The sequence below is a fragment of the Erpetoichthys calabaricus genome, chromosome 2 (assembly GCF_900747795.2).
Source record: "Erpetoichthys calabaricus chromosome 2, fErpCal1.3, whole genome shotgun sequence".
NCBI lineage: Eukaryota > Metazoa > Chordata > Cladistia > Polypteriformes > Polypteridae > Erpetoichthys > Erpetoichthys calabaricus.
This window is the reverse complement of record NC_041395.2, coordinates 245566716-245582846: the sequence shown is the minus strand read 5'-3', so window position 1 is coordinate 245582846 and position 16131 is coordinate 245566716. Positions and strand designations below refer to the sequence as shown.

The 16131-nt window shown below is 36.5% G+C and overlaps 1 protein-coding gene across 5 annotated transcripts in view; it reads right to left on the bottom strand.

Annotated features, from left to right (window-relative positions):
- The window catches only part of jakmip3 (Janus kinase and microtubule interacting protein 3), a 163117-nt gene that overhangs the window by 61027 nt on the left and 85959 nt on the right, over nt 1-16131 (bottom strand). For 3 of the 5 annotated variants that reach the window (XM_051922980.1, XM_051922982.1, XM_051922981.1), the window contains exons 5-10: nt 10134-10349; nt 7915-8034; nt 5716-5862; nt 5119-5250; nt 1411-1446; nt 430-489 (exon numbers count right to left, since the gene is read on the bottom strand). In XM_051922980.1, the coding sequence (XP_051778940.1) occupies nt 430-489; nt 1411-1446; nt 5119-5250; nt 5716-5862; nt 7915-8034; nt 10134-10349 (711 nt within the window). The remainder of the gene's footprint in view (nt 1-429; nt 490-1410; nt 1447-5118; nt 5251-5715; nt 5863-7914; nt 8035-10133; nt 10350-16131) is intronic. The other 2 variants (XM_051922983.1, XM_051922984.1) reach the window with 2 other exon arrangements.

The window sequence follows — 16131 nt, the reverse complement described above, 5'->3', positions numbered from 1 at the left end:
CATTCTGAGTGGAGTTTGCATGGTTTCATTGTATTCATGAATATTTTCTCTAGCATTTCAATTGTTGCTTGTACCATAATATGCTTATATTAGATTTGCTGTCATGTTTCACCAATATGACTGATTGCCATCCAGCATTGTTTCCCACCCTGTGCCCTATACTATAATGTGTCCTCATCATGAAAAATGTAGCATCCATACATGAACATATCAGTAAATTCAAATATACTTTCAGATGTTTATTATACAGTATATGATTAAAATCCTTGCCGTGATGACATAACATGACATAACGTACTACATATATTACTTAGTTACAAAGTTTTCATTAATTTTGACCATTTATTGTTTTCTTAGGTTGGATATGTTTAGCTTCTACCATATAGGGTAAATTTAGAATAAAACAAACTAAGTTGTTTTTCAACCTACCTTACAGGGCTTTACTATTTTTTTTCTCTGTATTCTGTATCTTAAAAGCTTGTCTCTTTCCTATATGATAAAAAAAAACTGTTCATTACTAAACTGAGATACAGTTTACCATTTACAATACAATTGATAAAGACTTTTCATTAACTTGAATTATCTTTTTTAATGACTATATACTCAAAGTCTTAATTGTTATGGTATCTCATATAAGTTAAGAATCACAGTAAATGTTGTGAATATGATATTGTGCTGTTTGCTATTTTCTTTTCTAGCCACTCTTCTCTCAGCATATCTTGCTGCTGCTACTGTGTCCGCATATAATTAAGCCTCACATTATCCCTCATTGCTTAATTATTAAAAGTTTGGTGATTTTTTATATCGGCATTTCCGATTCTGGATTTTGATTCTAAATCTGTGCTCTGCCTATCACTATTATTACTCAATCCATATGTGCTCCAACTGTTACTTTGCTTTAACCATTCCCTCTACTTTCCCACAGCTACACATTCTTCTGCTTCTAGCACAACTTAATAATTCAAATATTAGCTTTATCTCTCCAATGCCTAAAACAATTTTATGCATTATAAGTTGTGAGTGTTGGGAAAGGTATAAAGATCTGACGCAGAGGAGATATATCTTGTCAAGCTGATGTACGTAACATCTGCTCATCTTTGCAAGGTTGTTTTAATCTTTCCAACTATACACAAAAAGTGTTTGCTATGGAGCAACTAAAATCGCATCTGTAAATTTCAACCATATCAACTTAAAAAAGAAAAATAGTTATAGTACCTAGACATATGCTTTTGGTCAAGTATCAAGCAACAGCACTGCCTTACATAAGATAGTATTAATTTAGATCATATTTATTTATACTCCAATGAATTAGATCATATTTAGTTATGTACACCATTTCATAATCTGGTCATAAATTTACATAACAATAACATACCATGCAAGTCAATAGTATGATCTGCAACTACTTACTATGACACTCTTTACATATCCAGCGGTTTCCAAAGCCTGCAAAAATGATTAAAGATTATTTTCAACTCTTAAACATACAGTAATTAATAAGCCAATCTAAAGCACAAAATGAGTAAATAATACCATCAGTCACAGTGTCTCGTTTTTTCTGTATTTTTTGTTTTGCTTGACTACCTGATATGTGCTCCAATTAATGTCATTAATTTTGCAAAGACTGGGAGAAAGCAAAGGTTACAATAAACACTTTTTTCATTCAGTCTAGCTATATTCCCTGTAGGCTTTTCCAGCTACTATTTTTTTCTTTCCTTTGATTACATCTTGCCTGAAGAAGGGGCCTGAGTTGCCTCGAAAGCTTGAATATTTTAATCTTTTTATTTAGCCAATAAAAGGTGTCATTTTGCTTGACTTCTTACTACTTCCAAGAAAGACAAGCTGCAAATACATGCCACAAAATGCATTAAATGTCCAGATGAATATGTGGTAAAAATTCTTGTGAAAAATTCTGGTCATTTGGGCCATGCTGGTCTGAAAAACTTCAGATAACACAATTTTCCTTAGTTTCCTCACAAATATCTTTTTAAATACTGTTGTATTTGGTAGGGACATCTAGTCACTTGTTGAACAGAAGGAACAGTACATTCTGCAAATCCTAACCATAAACAGAATTAACACAATCATATATTTTCATAAAGTTTTGAAAATATTCCAAATAAAGCACCACACTAATTCTGAACTATTAGATATATTTATTGTGATAAATTTTTGATTCAATATATTTTTGAAAAACAAACTGCTTACAGTGCCTTCAGAAAATATTCAAATCCCATCACTTTTTTCACTTTTTCTTATGTTGTAGCCGTATGTTAAAATCATTTAAATTAATTTTTTCCTACATTGAACAACACTCAGTATCCAAGAATGACAAAGCAAAAATACGAATTTAGGAATTTTTGGCAAATTATACAAAATATCAATCCATCCATCCATTATCCAACCCGCTATATCCTAACTACAGGGTTACTGGGGTCTGCTGGAGCCAATCCCAGCCAACACAGGGCGCAAGGCAGGAAACAAACCCCGGGCAGGGTGCCAACCCACTGCAGGGCGCACACACACACACACCCACACACACACACACACACACACACACACACACACACACACATCAAGCTCACACTAGGGCCAATTTAGAATTGCCAATGCACCTAAACTGCATGTCTTTGGACTGTGGGAGAAAACCGGAGCTACCGGAGGAAACCCACGCAGACACGGGGTATACAAAATATAAAATATATAAAATAATAAAAATGAAATATCACATTGACACAAGTATTAAGTATTCTATTGATCACCAATGAGATGTTTCCGCACTTTGTTTTGAGTCCACCTATGGTGGGAAGGCACAAAAAATGTCTGCAAACACTTGGAGTTGGGGGAAACTTCCAGAAAGACAACCACCACAATATTGCACTAACATGAACTTTATGGCAGAGTGGCCAGACAACATATTACAAGTCTACTAGAAGTTTTCAAAAGGCACCTAAAAGACTCTTAGACTATGAGAAACAAGATTCTCTGGTCTGATGAAACCAAGATTGAACTGCATCCCTCAATTCTAAACATCACGCCTGGAGGAAACCGGGTATGGCTCATTCCCTGCATAATAAAATTTCAAATAAGGCAGTGGAGGTGGCAGCATCATGCTGTGGGATTCTTTTTAAGTGGCAGAAACTGGGAGATTAATCATGGTTGAGGAGAGCTGAAAAGAGCAAGTATAGAGATATCCTTAATCAAAATCTGCTCCAAAGCACTCTGGACCTTAGCCTGGGCCAAAGGTTCGATTTGATCCTAAGCACAAAACAAAATATAACACTTGGCTAAGGATCAATTCTGTGAATGTTCTTAAGAGGCTCAGCCAGAACCTGGACTTGAACCACATTTAAATATCCCTGGAGAGACCTGAAAATAGCGGTTCACCGAATGTCTCCATCCAAGCTTACAGTGCTTAAGAGGACCTATTCAGAAAAATGCCCATATCCAGGTGTGCGAAGCTTGTTGCATCACCATCAAGACGACTCCATGCTGTACTTGTTTCCACAGGGGCTTCAATGAAGTGCAGGATCAATGTGATATATATTTTTTTTAATACATTTGCAAATATTTCTAAAATTTTATTTTCACTTTGTCATTCTGGGGTGTGGAGTGTTGCTTGATGAAAAAAATTGAATTTATATAATTTTAGCATAAGGCTGCAACATAACAAAATGTATAAAAAGTGAAGGGGTCTGGATACTTTCTGAAGGCAATGTATAATTGAAATAATGGATATTAATTTCTGTGTAAACATACTTAGTATTTAAAAAATCTGTAGATAAGTTTCTTGAAGAATGTAAATGATAAAGGAAGAAAGAAAAATGTTGTGGTACTTATGACTAGAAAGCTATTTGCAGTATTTTGAAATTAACAATTTCAGTTCCTTTAAATAAGTTAAAATTCAAACAAACAAAGTTACCTCACTGACAGCACTGAATTTTAAATTTATCATTGCAGTATACATTCAAAATTTATAACAACAGACATAGTATTTTATATAGGGTGGTCCAGATTCAACCATGCAACTTTTAATGCAATGCAATAATTGCATAATTAGATCTGGACCACCCTGTACAATAATGTATGTTAATTGAACGTTATTTAGGCATACCACTATATAATTCGGTATACATTTCTTAGCTAGTAAATACAATTTTTTTAAAAAAAAAAAAGGAAATTCAATAAAATACTATATAATATAATGTAAATGACTGCCTTGATGCTTGTATTTGTTGAGGAAATTGACACTTGTTTACTTATTTTATCATCACTCATGTTGGCATCTAATTTCACATTCTCGATATCAGTTTCATTAAACACATTGCTTTTAAATTTGACACCAGCGTTTTATAATGTTTAACTAGTGATGAGTGAACCCTGCGGAGATTTCTTCTTTGTGAGTTCAGCATAATCACAGAAATGTTAGCGAACCTCAACAAACTCTGCAAAATGCATTGCTGTCAATGGGGAAGGAGCAATTGGACTAGTTCAGAGTTGATTACAATGGTGCAGTGGTCTTTTAATTGTCCCTGAGAGCTAGGGAAGCATCTGTCAACTATGTTGAACTGATTGATGATTGTGGCCAAAAATGTGATCTGACCTGTGAGGCAGCAGTGCTATCCACTGTGTCACCGTGCCTCAAAAAATAAAAGACATAAACTGAATGGTGACCACAAACAAAATTCGTCCACAAAATAACAAAATGTAAAAAAATATACATATACTGTATCATTTCACACACAGAACTCCAAACTTGGGGCACACATTTGTCATGTAAAGAAGCAGGGTCATGATACTGTCTCGTCCATTGTTTGAAGACACTGCACACATTATAAACAGTAATAAATCTTTTGTTATTATTATTTTATTATTATCATTTGATATTATTACATAAAAACAATGTCAGCAAAATTTGACAACACTCTGAGTTGAAAATGTTAGTTTAGCATGACAAACAACTGCAGAGACAAATCTTAGGCTACACATGAAAGTTGTACATATTTTTATTCTTTAAAAAAAGGTCAGATGTTGAATTAGTTACATGTCTGAATTAAAATTCACAGATTACAGTACTGAATTCACCACTGCAAAGTAATGCACAAACAATGAGCCTACCTTTGAAAGATCATCAATAATATTTTGCTGTTCAATAACTTGTAGCCTCAGAAATTCTATCTCCCTTTCTTCTTGACTTTGATCGAGGTCATTTAAGGAGCTGGGCCGTCTAATTGTTCCAACTCTTTCCCTCTGGACCAGTAATAAATCAAAGAAACTTAATTATACTTGATACACTACTGATTCACAGTTGTGAAAGAAAAGAAACAGACTTAAACCTGTAACTGTATGCTATAATCGTAGGTTTTATATGGTGGAAAATGTATGTTAATTGACATATACTTTTTATACCGTACATTCAGAGTTACTAAAACAATGTTCAAACTAACCATCTGTTTCTCCATATTAATAATTGTTCCATTCTATTTTTTGACTACTATGGAAAATATAATATAAAATTGGACAACATATTTAAAAGCTGATATTTTATAAATATACATATATTTGTTGTTTTAATATTTCAATTTAACATATTTAAAAGCATACAGTAAAACTATACTTTGGCATTTAAAAATGTCCTGAAGATCCAGTCACATATAGAAGCGTCTAAACGCTAGCCATTATAGGCATGCACAAAGAAGCAACATAAAAACAAACCATTTCCAAATTTTCCTGGGTGACAAATTTCAGTTTGTTTTCCATTCGACGTAGAGAGTGATTCAGCTCTTCATTCTTTCTGCTGAGTCGCCTTTTTTTATCCAATAGCGGTTTATACTGACTCTCAGCTTCACGAAGACGTTTGAGCTAAACAGCGACAGAGAGGTTGAAATGAAAAATAGACAGCTGCTAAGAACAGAAAAAAACAAAAAAGAATAAGCTTATTACCGTTTGGGCATGCTCACTGTAATAAGTGTAACTAATATAATTCATGTTTTATCCACAAATAATCATGCGAGATTCAACAAAGGTGACCTAGTTATTCACTAGAAGCAATGAATTTTAAGAATCTGATATTACTTTATTAATTTGAATTAATTTGTATTCATTAGTCTTAATTGTATAATTAAAATGTAGGTAATGTAGGGTAATTTGCACATACAGCTATACCAATGACTTTTAGTATATAACTGTCTATGATATTCTCAGGCTGATCTTACTGTGTTTTTTGTATTTAGGTCAGTGCCCTATGTGGTTTTTAGAATAAGTGACATTAGAGTGGTTAGAGAAGATGCCTCTTAACTCTAAAGCTCAATTTGAAGACCATACTATGCAGAGTTTCACATTCCTTCTTAATACTCAAGTTTTCTCATATTTCACAAAGATGTGCACTGTATGTTAAACTGGTCTGATATGAGTGAAATTCCTGTTCCTAGGTTAGTACCTGCCACCTACTGATTTTGCTGGAATGAAGGAGTTGTAGAAAATAAAAGAAGTCACTTTAGCTATTAGGGCTTTCTTTTATCAGAGGTTCTTAATAACGATTTCATACATTCACATCAATTAGTTAATCTGTCTTTTTACCTGACATACAAACCTGGAGTAGGCTGCTACATTATTCATCGCAATAATAACTAAAATCAAGAACAGTTTTTTTTTAATAACAAGAACAATATAATTTTAAAGAAAGACGAACAGCTTCCTTATGTATTTCCAATTTTGTGAAATTAAACATAAATTTTAAAGTATTTCTTGTTTTTAATTTCAAGGTCAATGAAGATAGCTCACTGTTAACTTGAAAAAAACTATATTATCAAAAATTATTGAGCATATTTAATGAGAAAGATTTATTGGAAAAATATTTTTAAAATATACCTTAATATTTTAAAAACTTGTGGTATAGTATACTGAAATAATATACACATTTATAGGTTCTATGTAACCTAATTTACTGAAGCATTAACAAATTGTATTTTAGGGTGTGAGCACTGAATATGTTAATTTATCATTAGTTATTTTCTCAATAAGAATCTTGACAATAACATAACAGAAATGAAATGTTATTGTCAAATGTTATACAAAAATTCTTTGCTTAAGAAACTAAGGCTTTCAAGGCTAAAGTAAAGGTTTGCTATTACTAAGGTGCAAAGCAAACAATGTAAAAAAATAATTTTAAGTGGGATGGGGTTACTAGAAAGTGTGCAACACAAACAAACCTGCAAACTTTATACATCGTAGATAGTAGTCTGGGATACTTAAATAAACAGATATTAGGCCAATTATGATTTCAAATGATAACATATTTTTGCAAGGATAAGATAAAACACAGATGAAGATGGATATAATTCATAATTTATTGAAATTAAACTGATTTCACATTTTGCATTTAAAGAACTCCCCCATAATTTTTTTTGTGTTTTTCTAATGTATGTTACATATATTTAATGCAATAAATTAAGCAAAACCCAATTAAATAAATAATTGCTTTAGATAATACAGTATAACTTGTTCAGAGTGTTACAAACAGAAATGCAGTGTTTTATGAAGACATCTTTATCATATGCCTCAACACTTTATGTAATCCAACTATTGGTTAAGAAGAAGGCATAAGCTTGACCTGAATTAACTACTTAACAGTTAAGGGCAATAGCATATACAGTATAAGAGCTGCATTCCCACATGTACAAGGGGTTGCTGCGCCAAGGGGGTGAGAGGCTTAACTGATGACCTGTGGTTTGTCTTTCTTCTGGAATCTACCTTATAAACAATCTATAAAAGATGACTAGCAGATTTCTGTAAAGCTATTGATTAATTTATTGGACAATCTTCATTTATTTGGTAAAATTATACTTTTTTTTCTATTACTACGTGTGTTCTAAATATGTGTATTTTATGTACAGATATGTATATATTTCTTACCAGTTCATTTCTTTCTTCGGATAGAAGAGCATTACGATCTTCTAATTTTCTAATAATTGCACTCAGTTCAGCAATTTTAAGATGGAAGCGGCGGGCATCTTTTTCATCCAACTGCTGTTCCTAAAACAAAGAACAACTGCAAATAACTGAACATCACTGTGATTAAATGTTTGCTGGTACAGCCCCACCACCTGCAAGAGCAAAAAAAACACAAACACCTTGTGATTCATCTGTGCCCATTTCCAGACAATAGAGTAAATGTTAACTATGCCTGTATTTGTAGAAAGACGATTGAATAAAGAGAAGCAACAACAAAAAGTAAAGAATAATAAGCTAAAATAATTATATATAAAGTGCACAGCCACAATAAAAATGCATAATAATGATGGTAATATAATAAATATTTGTTTAGAGAAGCATGCAAATATTGATAGATAAATAGGACCATTCAAATAACTGCTATCTGACACAACTTATTATTTTAACAGTGATACTAACCAAAAAAACTTTACCAAACAAAATAAATAAATAATAAATACAAGAATGTACACGATAAATGTACTCACAGCTGTGAGCTGTAATAGATGATACAGCCTATTCCTTTATAAATGCTGATTAGACTTTAGCCAGACTGCAATATCACAAATGCCTATGTTTAGTCAACTGCTGAATTATGGCCATGAAGATGTAGTTTGTGAACTAATTATTTGCAAGAAAATTTTTAAATAATTAGGATTTAAATAATGGCATGTTTCTTGGAGGTCTTATTAAGTAAAAATACATTTCTATAGATTTTAATTTGCATTTTACTCTTCTTTTCTGCATGCTTTAATAACAGATAAGAACTTATTTAAAAATAACTGCAAAAAACAGCTTCTTCATTTTGAGTATTCCATATACAGTAGGTGCAGGAGAGGCATCCTTTGCATACATAAGCTTGTTTGTTTGTCTATAACTTAACACACACACACAAAAAAAACAGGCAACATTTTAAAATAAATCTTGATGAGAGCCAACAATGAAAAATGTAGCATATGTCACAGACATATGAAAATCATTTAGAAACCAAAGCTCATTTAATATTTTAGCAACTTAAGGCAGAAGCAGCAATATGGCATAGTTATACACAGCATTTCCACACAGCAATAAGCGAAGTTCAGTATTAATGAAAAAGAAATACAAAAGCATTTTGCAAGTTATTATGTTTCATTTTAAGTTGCAGCAATTTAATTCTTTGTGACTTCACACACATTGTAAGGCTTACAAAAATATATGCTATTTATTTGTCTCAGAGGATTTGGAATGAAGTATAACAGGTCATGTGAACTTGCGCTTGCTAAATCCTTGAAAATTCTCCCAAAATAGTCCTCTGGGCATCTTCACTAAGTATTTTTCTAAAACTCATTGCCAAAGTAGCAGAATAACTACTATAAATGAAATGCCAAGTGAGCACTAACTGTTAAGTACAAAATAATGCTGGATAAAAAAGGAGAAATTTGCAAATTGTTAAGTATGATTTCTTTTATTACTCTAAAGAATTTAAAAATTAATAATGGTTTTTAAAGCTCTGAACTGGAAAGGTTTATCATCTCAGAGTGAATTGTCAGATTGCAGTGCTGTATCAGATAATAAGCTCATGGGTGAACATATTGAGCCTTTTGGTGAACTGTAGTAAATTTTATAATCCTTTTCCAAATTCAGTTCAGGTCTTGTAGAGACAGAACAAATCAGACTGATGCTTTAAGAGATTTTTTTTAACTTGATATGACGGGTATCTACCTTAAATTAAAAAGGTTAGCCTGTATTTGATAAGTTATTTTTTCTGTCTCTGTTTTTTATTATCCTAAAGTGTTATTTCCCAGGTGCCACTGTCTAACAACATGGAAGCACCTTATGGACAGAATGACTAATGATTAGTGACCTTCACACCCGACACTGCCACAACCTTTCTTCCTACAAAATACCTCAGCATAGTTTCTAAAACTTAATAAGCTAAATTGTGAGTTGAGCTATTGAGGACTTTATCTCAGAACCCCACCCAACTGACATATTCTGTTCCATTCTTAAATATAAACATTACTTTAAAAAACATAAAAATTGTATTTTGACAAAGTGACCTTTGCAAAATTATTTGAAAGGTGCTCTTTCTCTAAAACTACAGTCAGGTTTATCAAGATTTTGCTGCTGGATTTAATATAAAATCAGTTGAAAGTGCTTACAGGGCTTCCTGAATGATCTGAAGCATCTCCTGCACCACTTGCAAATGGAAGCTCCCGTTTTGGGCTACCCAGATGTCGCTCAGCCTCTTTGAATTGGACAAGTTGTTCATCTAAAGCATCTTTTTGGAGCTGGAGTCTTTCAGCTTGCCCTGCCTGGACTCCCAACTCTCTTTCCAGTGTGCAGATTGTTCTGTCTTTTAATTTAATCTCATCCATCTATAAGGAGAATAGAACAGAATCACAAACCATGAACTGTACAAGTCTACTGTAATGATGGAAATCTATCAATTTCCCCACAACACAATACTGTACGATAGACTGTAACACTGGAAATTGCTCTGGCATCAGCACACCAAGATAAGAAATGTATCTAAGCATCTGAAGTTCAAAGGAATCTTTTCTTCAGTTACAAAACTTCTAGTTAAAAAACTAGAAAGAAGTCACATGTGTCTCAAGGCACTGATATGACTCTTTAGATATAGCAGATGTGTCTCAGTGTCATGAAAAAGTGGTATGAAAACTGGACACGTGTTCAAAAGGATTACAGACCACAAAATATCAGCAAACACTTGGAAAAAGTCCCTAAAGCTTAATGATTATTTTCATCCATCCACAGTAATATGTATATCAATTACAGCTCATAGCACAACTCACTCAAGTATACCATCAATGCCATTTTAGTGATACTCAACCCAATATTCACATCTCTTGCAAGTAGAAGGAATCCTACAAAATCTGACAAAAACCCATTTCAAATCCTGAGAAACTTTACATAGCAAACTTTACATAGCAACGATTTAACCAAGATTCAAACCTGGACCCCTGGACTTGTATTGAAGCATCCCTAATCAATTCATCACCATGCCAGTATTGATCATTATCAGTTAATCTTCATTTTTTATCATGACTATAACAATGAGAACAAACAGAACACTTAAAAGCTGTTCTCACTACAGTAACATCAAAACTGGAAGAAGCTTTCAAACAACAAAAAGAACATGAAAGAATACTTTTAAGAATAATATAAATTTAAGTGAAAGTAGGTCAATTAATTGTAATGTTGTCTAGTTTATTTTGGTGGCTATCTTTATAAGCTTGTTTTTATTTTGGGCCAAATCTTTACATTTTATATAGTGCTAGTGGATTATTCTAAAAATGATTATGATAATTCTTCTATCGATTATACTTTATTTCCACACCCTAAAATCTGCTGCATCTAATCCAATCAATTACTCATCGGTTGTAGCTCTACCTTCAGTCAGCACTGAAACATACAGGAAAATGATTGTGTTGTTTCAGCTTTTGCAAATTAGTAGGAAGAAGAAAGAAGTGAGAGGCTACAATATGAAGCTGAAAGAATGTGACTGTCGGCAAAGTAAAATTGCAGATGAAAGACAAACTCGCTTAGCCGCTAATACACACGAGGCGAGCACCTCAGCAAAACGAAACCTTCGAGGAGAGAGAAACTTGCTTAGCCGCAGATAGACAAGGGGAGCGAGCACATCTGCAAAACGATTTCAATTTTTTTCCTGACAATTTCAATAGCTTCTTGGAGCCCAAGCTTTTTACAGCATGGGCTTACATAGCTAGTGTATATATATACTGTATATATATATATATATATATATATATTTATTCTGGCATGTGTCTGGGGGTGGTACCCAGCCGGGACGCCCAGGAGCACCGGAGGAGGGCTTACGCCTCCTCCAGACCACGAATGGGCGACCGCCCTGGTGGCATTGGGGACCATGAGAACTGAGCTTGGAAGCTCAACCCTATAGGGGCCCGTGGTCACCGCCAGGGGGTGCCCCGATGCCTGGAGAGCTCTGGTCCTCTGCACTTCCGCCACACCCAGAAGTGCTGGGGAGAAGACGACCAGGGACACCCGGAGTGCTTCCGGGTGCGCAGCCTGTACTTTCGCCACACTGGGGAGTGCCGGCAGAAGATTATTGGGAGGCACCTGGAGCACGTCCGGGTGATTATAAAAGGGGCCACCTCCCTCCGTTCGATGGCTTGAGTCGGGAGTGGAGAAGGACAGTGCTCGGGAGGAGAGGAAAGGAGGTGGCCTGAAGAGAGAGAGGCATCATTGTGATAGAGGCCTGGACTTTGGGGGAGTTTTGGGGTTGTGTGCAGCTTTGTATATAGTAAATATTGTAAATAAACGTGTGTGGGTTTGAACCAACTATGTCTGCCTGTCTGTATCCGGGCCAAGGTCCACAATATATACAGTGGTACCTTGAGATACGAGTGCCCCAACATACAAGTTTTTTGAGATTTTTGCCTTGAGTTACGAGCCAAAATTCGAGATACGAGCCATTAAAGAGCTTGTTGCCACACATTCCGAGGAACTGACGACGGAGGAGTTGATGGAACTACAGACGCAGCAACATAGGTACTGCAGGAGATTGGTATCGCAGAGGAGCCAGAGGCGGAGGAGATTGTCTCTTCAAGTGAGATAAAGGAAGTGTTGGCAATGTGGGAAAAAGTTTCAGACTTTATTGAAAAGAAACACCCTGAAAAAGTTGCAACTGGTCGTGCAGCAGAGATGACACTTGCGTAACTCATTTCAGAAAAATTCTAAAGGGAAGGAAGAAACAAAGCTCCTTGGACAGGTTTCTATTGAAACGCCCTGCGAATGAAAGTGACGAAAGCTTGGCAAAAAAGAAAAAAACTAGTGAAGAAGAAAATTAAGTTAAGCAAAAGTGAAGTGAAAGAAAAAAATAATACAATACGCTAAACGGCTCACCCAACATCTGTTTATTTCATTAGATTCTCTTTTATGTATTAGGTTTTATTTTGTTTGTATACAATATTTGTTCATGATAAATACATTTTTCTTATGTTGAAAACATTTAACAAAAATTGGGGTGGTTTTTTGGGGGCTGGCACGAATTAATCTCATTTCAATTAATTTCATTGGGGAAAATTGATTTGAGATACGAGCATTTTGATTTATGAGCTCAGTCACGGAATGAATTAAACTCGTATCTCAAGGTACGAGGAAAGGAGGAGGGCTCATGCCTCCTCCGGACCACGAGGGGGTGACCGCCCTGGTTCCTTTGGGGGCCACAGGTACAGAGCTGGGAAGCTCAACCCTGTAGGGGCCCGTGGTCACCGCCAGGGGGCGCCCCAACGCCTAGTGAGCCCTGGACCTCAGCGCTTCCGCCACACCCGGAAGTGCTAGGGGGAAGAAGACTGGGGACACCCGGAGGGCTTCCGGGAGCACAGCCGGCACTTCCGCCACACAGGGGAGTGCCCGCGGAGGAGTGTCGGGAAGCACCTGGAGCCCATCTGGGCATGTATAAAAGGGGCCGCCTCTCTTCAGAGATGGACTGGAGTCATGTGGAAGTGGACAAGAGTTGTGTCGGAGAGGAGTGGAGGCGGCCTGAAGGAAGCAGGCACTGTAGAGAGAGGACTGGACTTTGGGGGATTGGTGCTGGAGGCACTGGGTTTGTGCAGTGACTTTTGTAAATAGTGTAAATAATAAACGTGTGTTGGGTGATATATCGATGTCCGTCTGTCTGTGTCTGGGCTGCTTCTCACAATATATATATATATATATATACAGTGCATCCGGAAAGTATTCACAGCGCATCACTTTTTCCACCTTTTGTTATGTTACAGCCTTATTCCAAAATGGATTAAATTCATTTTTTTCCTCAGAATTCTACACACAACACCCCATAATGACAACGTGAAAAAAGTTTACTTGAGATTTTTGCAAATTTATTAAAAATAAAAAAACTGAGAAATCACATGTACATAAGTATTCACAGCCTTTGCTCAATACTTTGTCGATGCACCTTTGGCAACAATTACAGCCTCAAGTCTTTTTGAATATGATGCCACAAGCTTGGCACCCCTATCCTTGGCCAGTTTCGCCCAATCCTCTTTGCAGCACCTCTCAAGCTCCATCAGGTTGGATGGGAAGCGTCAGTGCATAGCCATTTTAAGATCTCTCCAGAGATGTTCAATCGGATTCAAGTCTGGGCTCTGGCTGGGCCACTCAAGGACATTCACAGAGTTGTCCTGAAGCCACTCCTTTGATATCTTGGCTGTGTGCTTAGGGTCGTTGTCCATGCTGAAAGATGAACCGTCGCCCCAGTCTGAGGTCAATTGCGCTCTGGAGCAGGTTTTCATCCAGGATGTCTCTGTACATTGCTGCAGTCATCTTTCCCTTTATCCTGACTAGTCTCCCAGTTCCTGCCACTGAAAAACATCCCCACAGCATGATGCTGCCACCACCATGCTTCACTGTAGGGATGGTATTGGCCTGGTGATGAGCGGTGCCTGGTTTCCTCCAAACGTGATGCCTGGCATTCACACCAAAGAGTTCAATCTTTGTCTCATCAGACCAGAGAATTTTCTTTCTCATGGTCTGAGAGTCCTTCAGGTGCCTTTTGGCAAACTCCAGGCGAGCTGCCATGTGCCTTTTACTAAGGAGTGGCTTCCATCTGGCCACTCTACCATACAGGCCTGATTGGTGGATTGCTGCAGAGATGGTTGTCCTTCTGAAAGGTTCTCCTCTCTCCACAGAGGACCTCTGGAGCTCTGACAAAGTGACCATCGGGTTCTTGGTCACCTCCCTGACTAAGGCCCTTCTCCCCTGATCGCTCAGTTTAGATGGCCGGCCAGCTCTAGGAAGAGTCCTGGTGGTTTCGAACTTCTTCCACTTACGGATTATGGAGGCCACTGTGTTCATTGGGACCTTCAAAGCAGCAGAAATTTTTCTGTAACCTTCTCCAGATTTGTGCCTCGAGACAATCCTGTCTCAGAGGTCTACAGACAATTCCTTTGACTTCATGCTTGGTTTGTGCTCTGACATGAACTGTCAACTGTGGGACCTTATATAGACAGGTGTGTGCCTTTCCAAATCATGTCCAGTCAACTGAATTTACCACAGGTGGACTCCAATTAAGCTGCAGAAACATCTCAAGGATGATCAGGGGATCAATTTTGAGCTTCATGGCAAAGGCTGTGAATACTTATGTGCATGTGATTTTTCAGTTTTTTTATTTTTAATAAATTTGCAAAAACCTCAAGTAAACCTTTCTCACGTTGTCATTATGGGGTGTTGTGTGTAGAATTCTGAGGAAAAAAATGAATTTAATCCATTTTGGAATAAGGCTGTAACATAACAAAATGTGGAAAAAGTGATGCGCTGTGAATAATAATAATAATAATTGTTTGCATTTATATAGCGCTTTTCTCACTACTCAAAGCGCCCAGCAATTGCAGGTTAAGGGCCTTGCTGAAGGGCCCAACAGAGTAGAATCCCTTTTGGCATTTGCGGGATTTGAACCGGCAACCTTCCGATTGCCAGTGCAGATCCCTAGCCTCAGAGCCACCACTCCGCCCGAATACCCGAATGCTCCGAATACTTTCCGGATGAGACAAAGCAGCAGTGTGAGACTGGCTCATTCCATTCTTTGTAGTGATCGCTACAGGTGCAGTTGGAACGTCTTTTTTGTTTCTGGTCATTGTGCAGATGCTTTGCACTATCCTCTTCCATGAAGGAGGTAGAAACACCTTGTAAACAGTAATTAATCGTTCATTATTATTATTTCACAGGGTCAGAGTGTTTTATCTCTTGGATAGGGGGCTCCTTTAAGACTAGTTTTGAATTGTAGCTGCAGCACATGACTACAGTAATGAAATATGCAAATTAGCCATGCAGCACTGCAGGGATTATGGTTATACATCCTATGGCAACACTCACAATATTCTCATTACAGTACTCTTTAAATGAAAATACTGCAATTTTTTTTAATGCATGCAGAGTGGAATGGGCTGGAGTATTGATCAAGCTGTGACATCATGAATGCCCAAAACAGAACGGTAACAATCTTAAAGAGTATGTATGTGTAAAAGTTCTGCACATTGGTTGCTACAGCTCTGTGGGATCATGCTGGCCTTGCAAAAGCATCACGGTGCACTGGGAAAAAAAAATTATCTAAACCGACCATATTGTAAAGTTCCAGAAAAATATTCAGAGTAA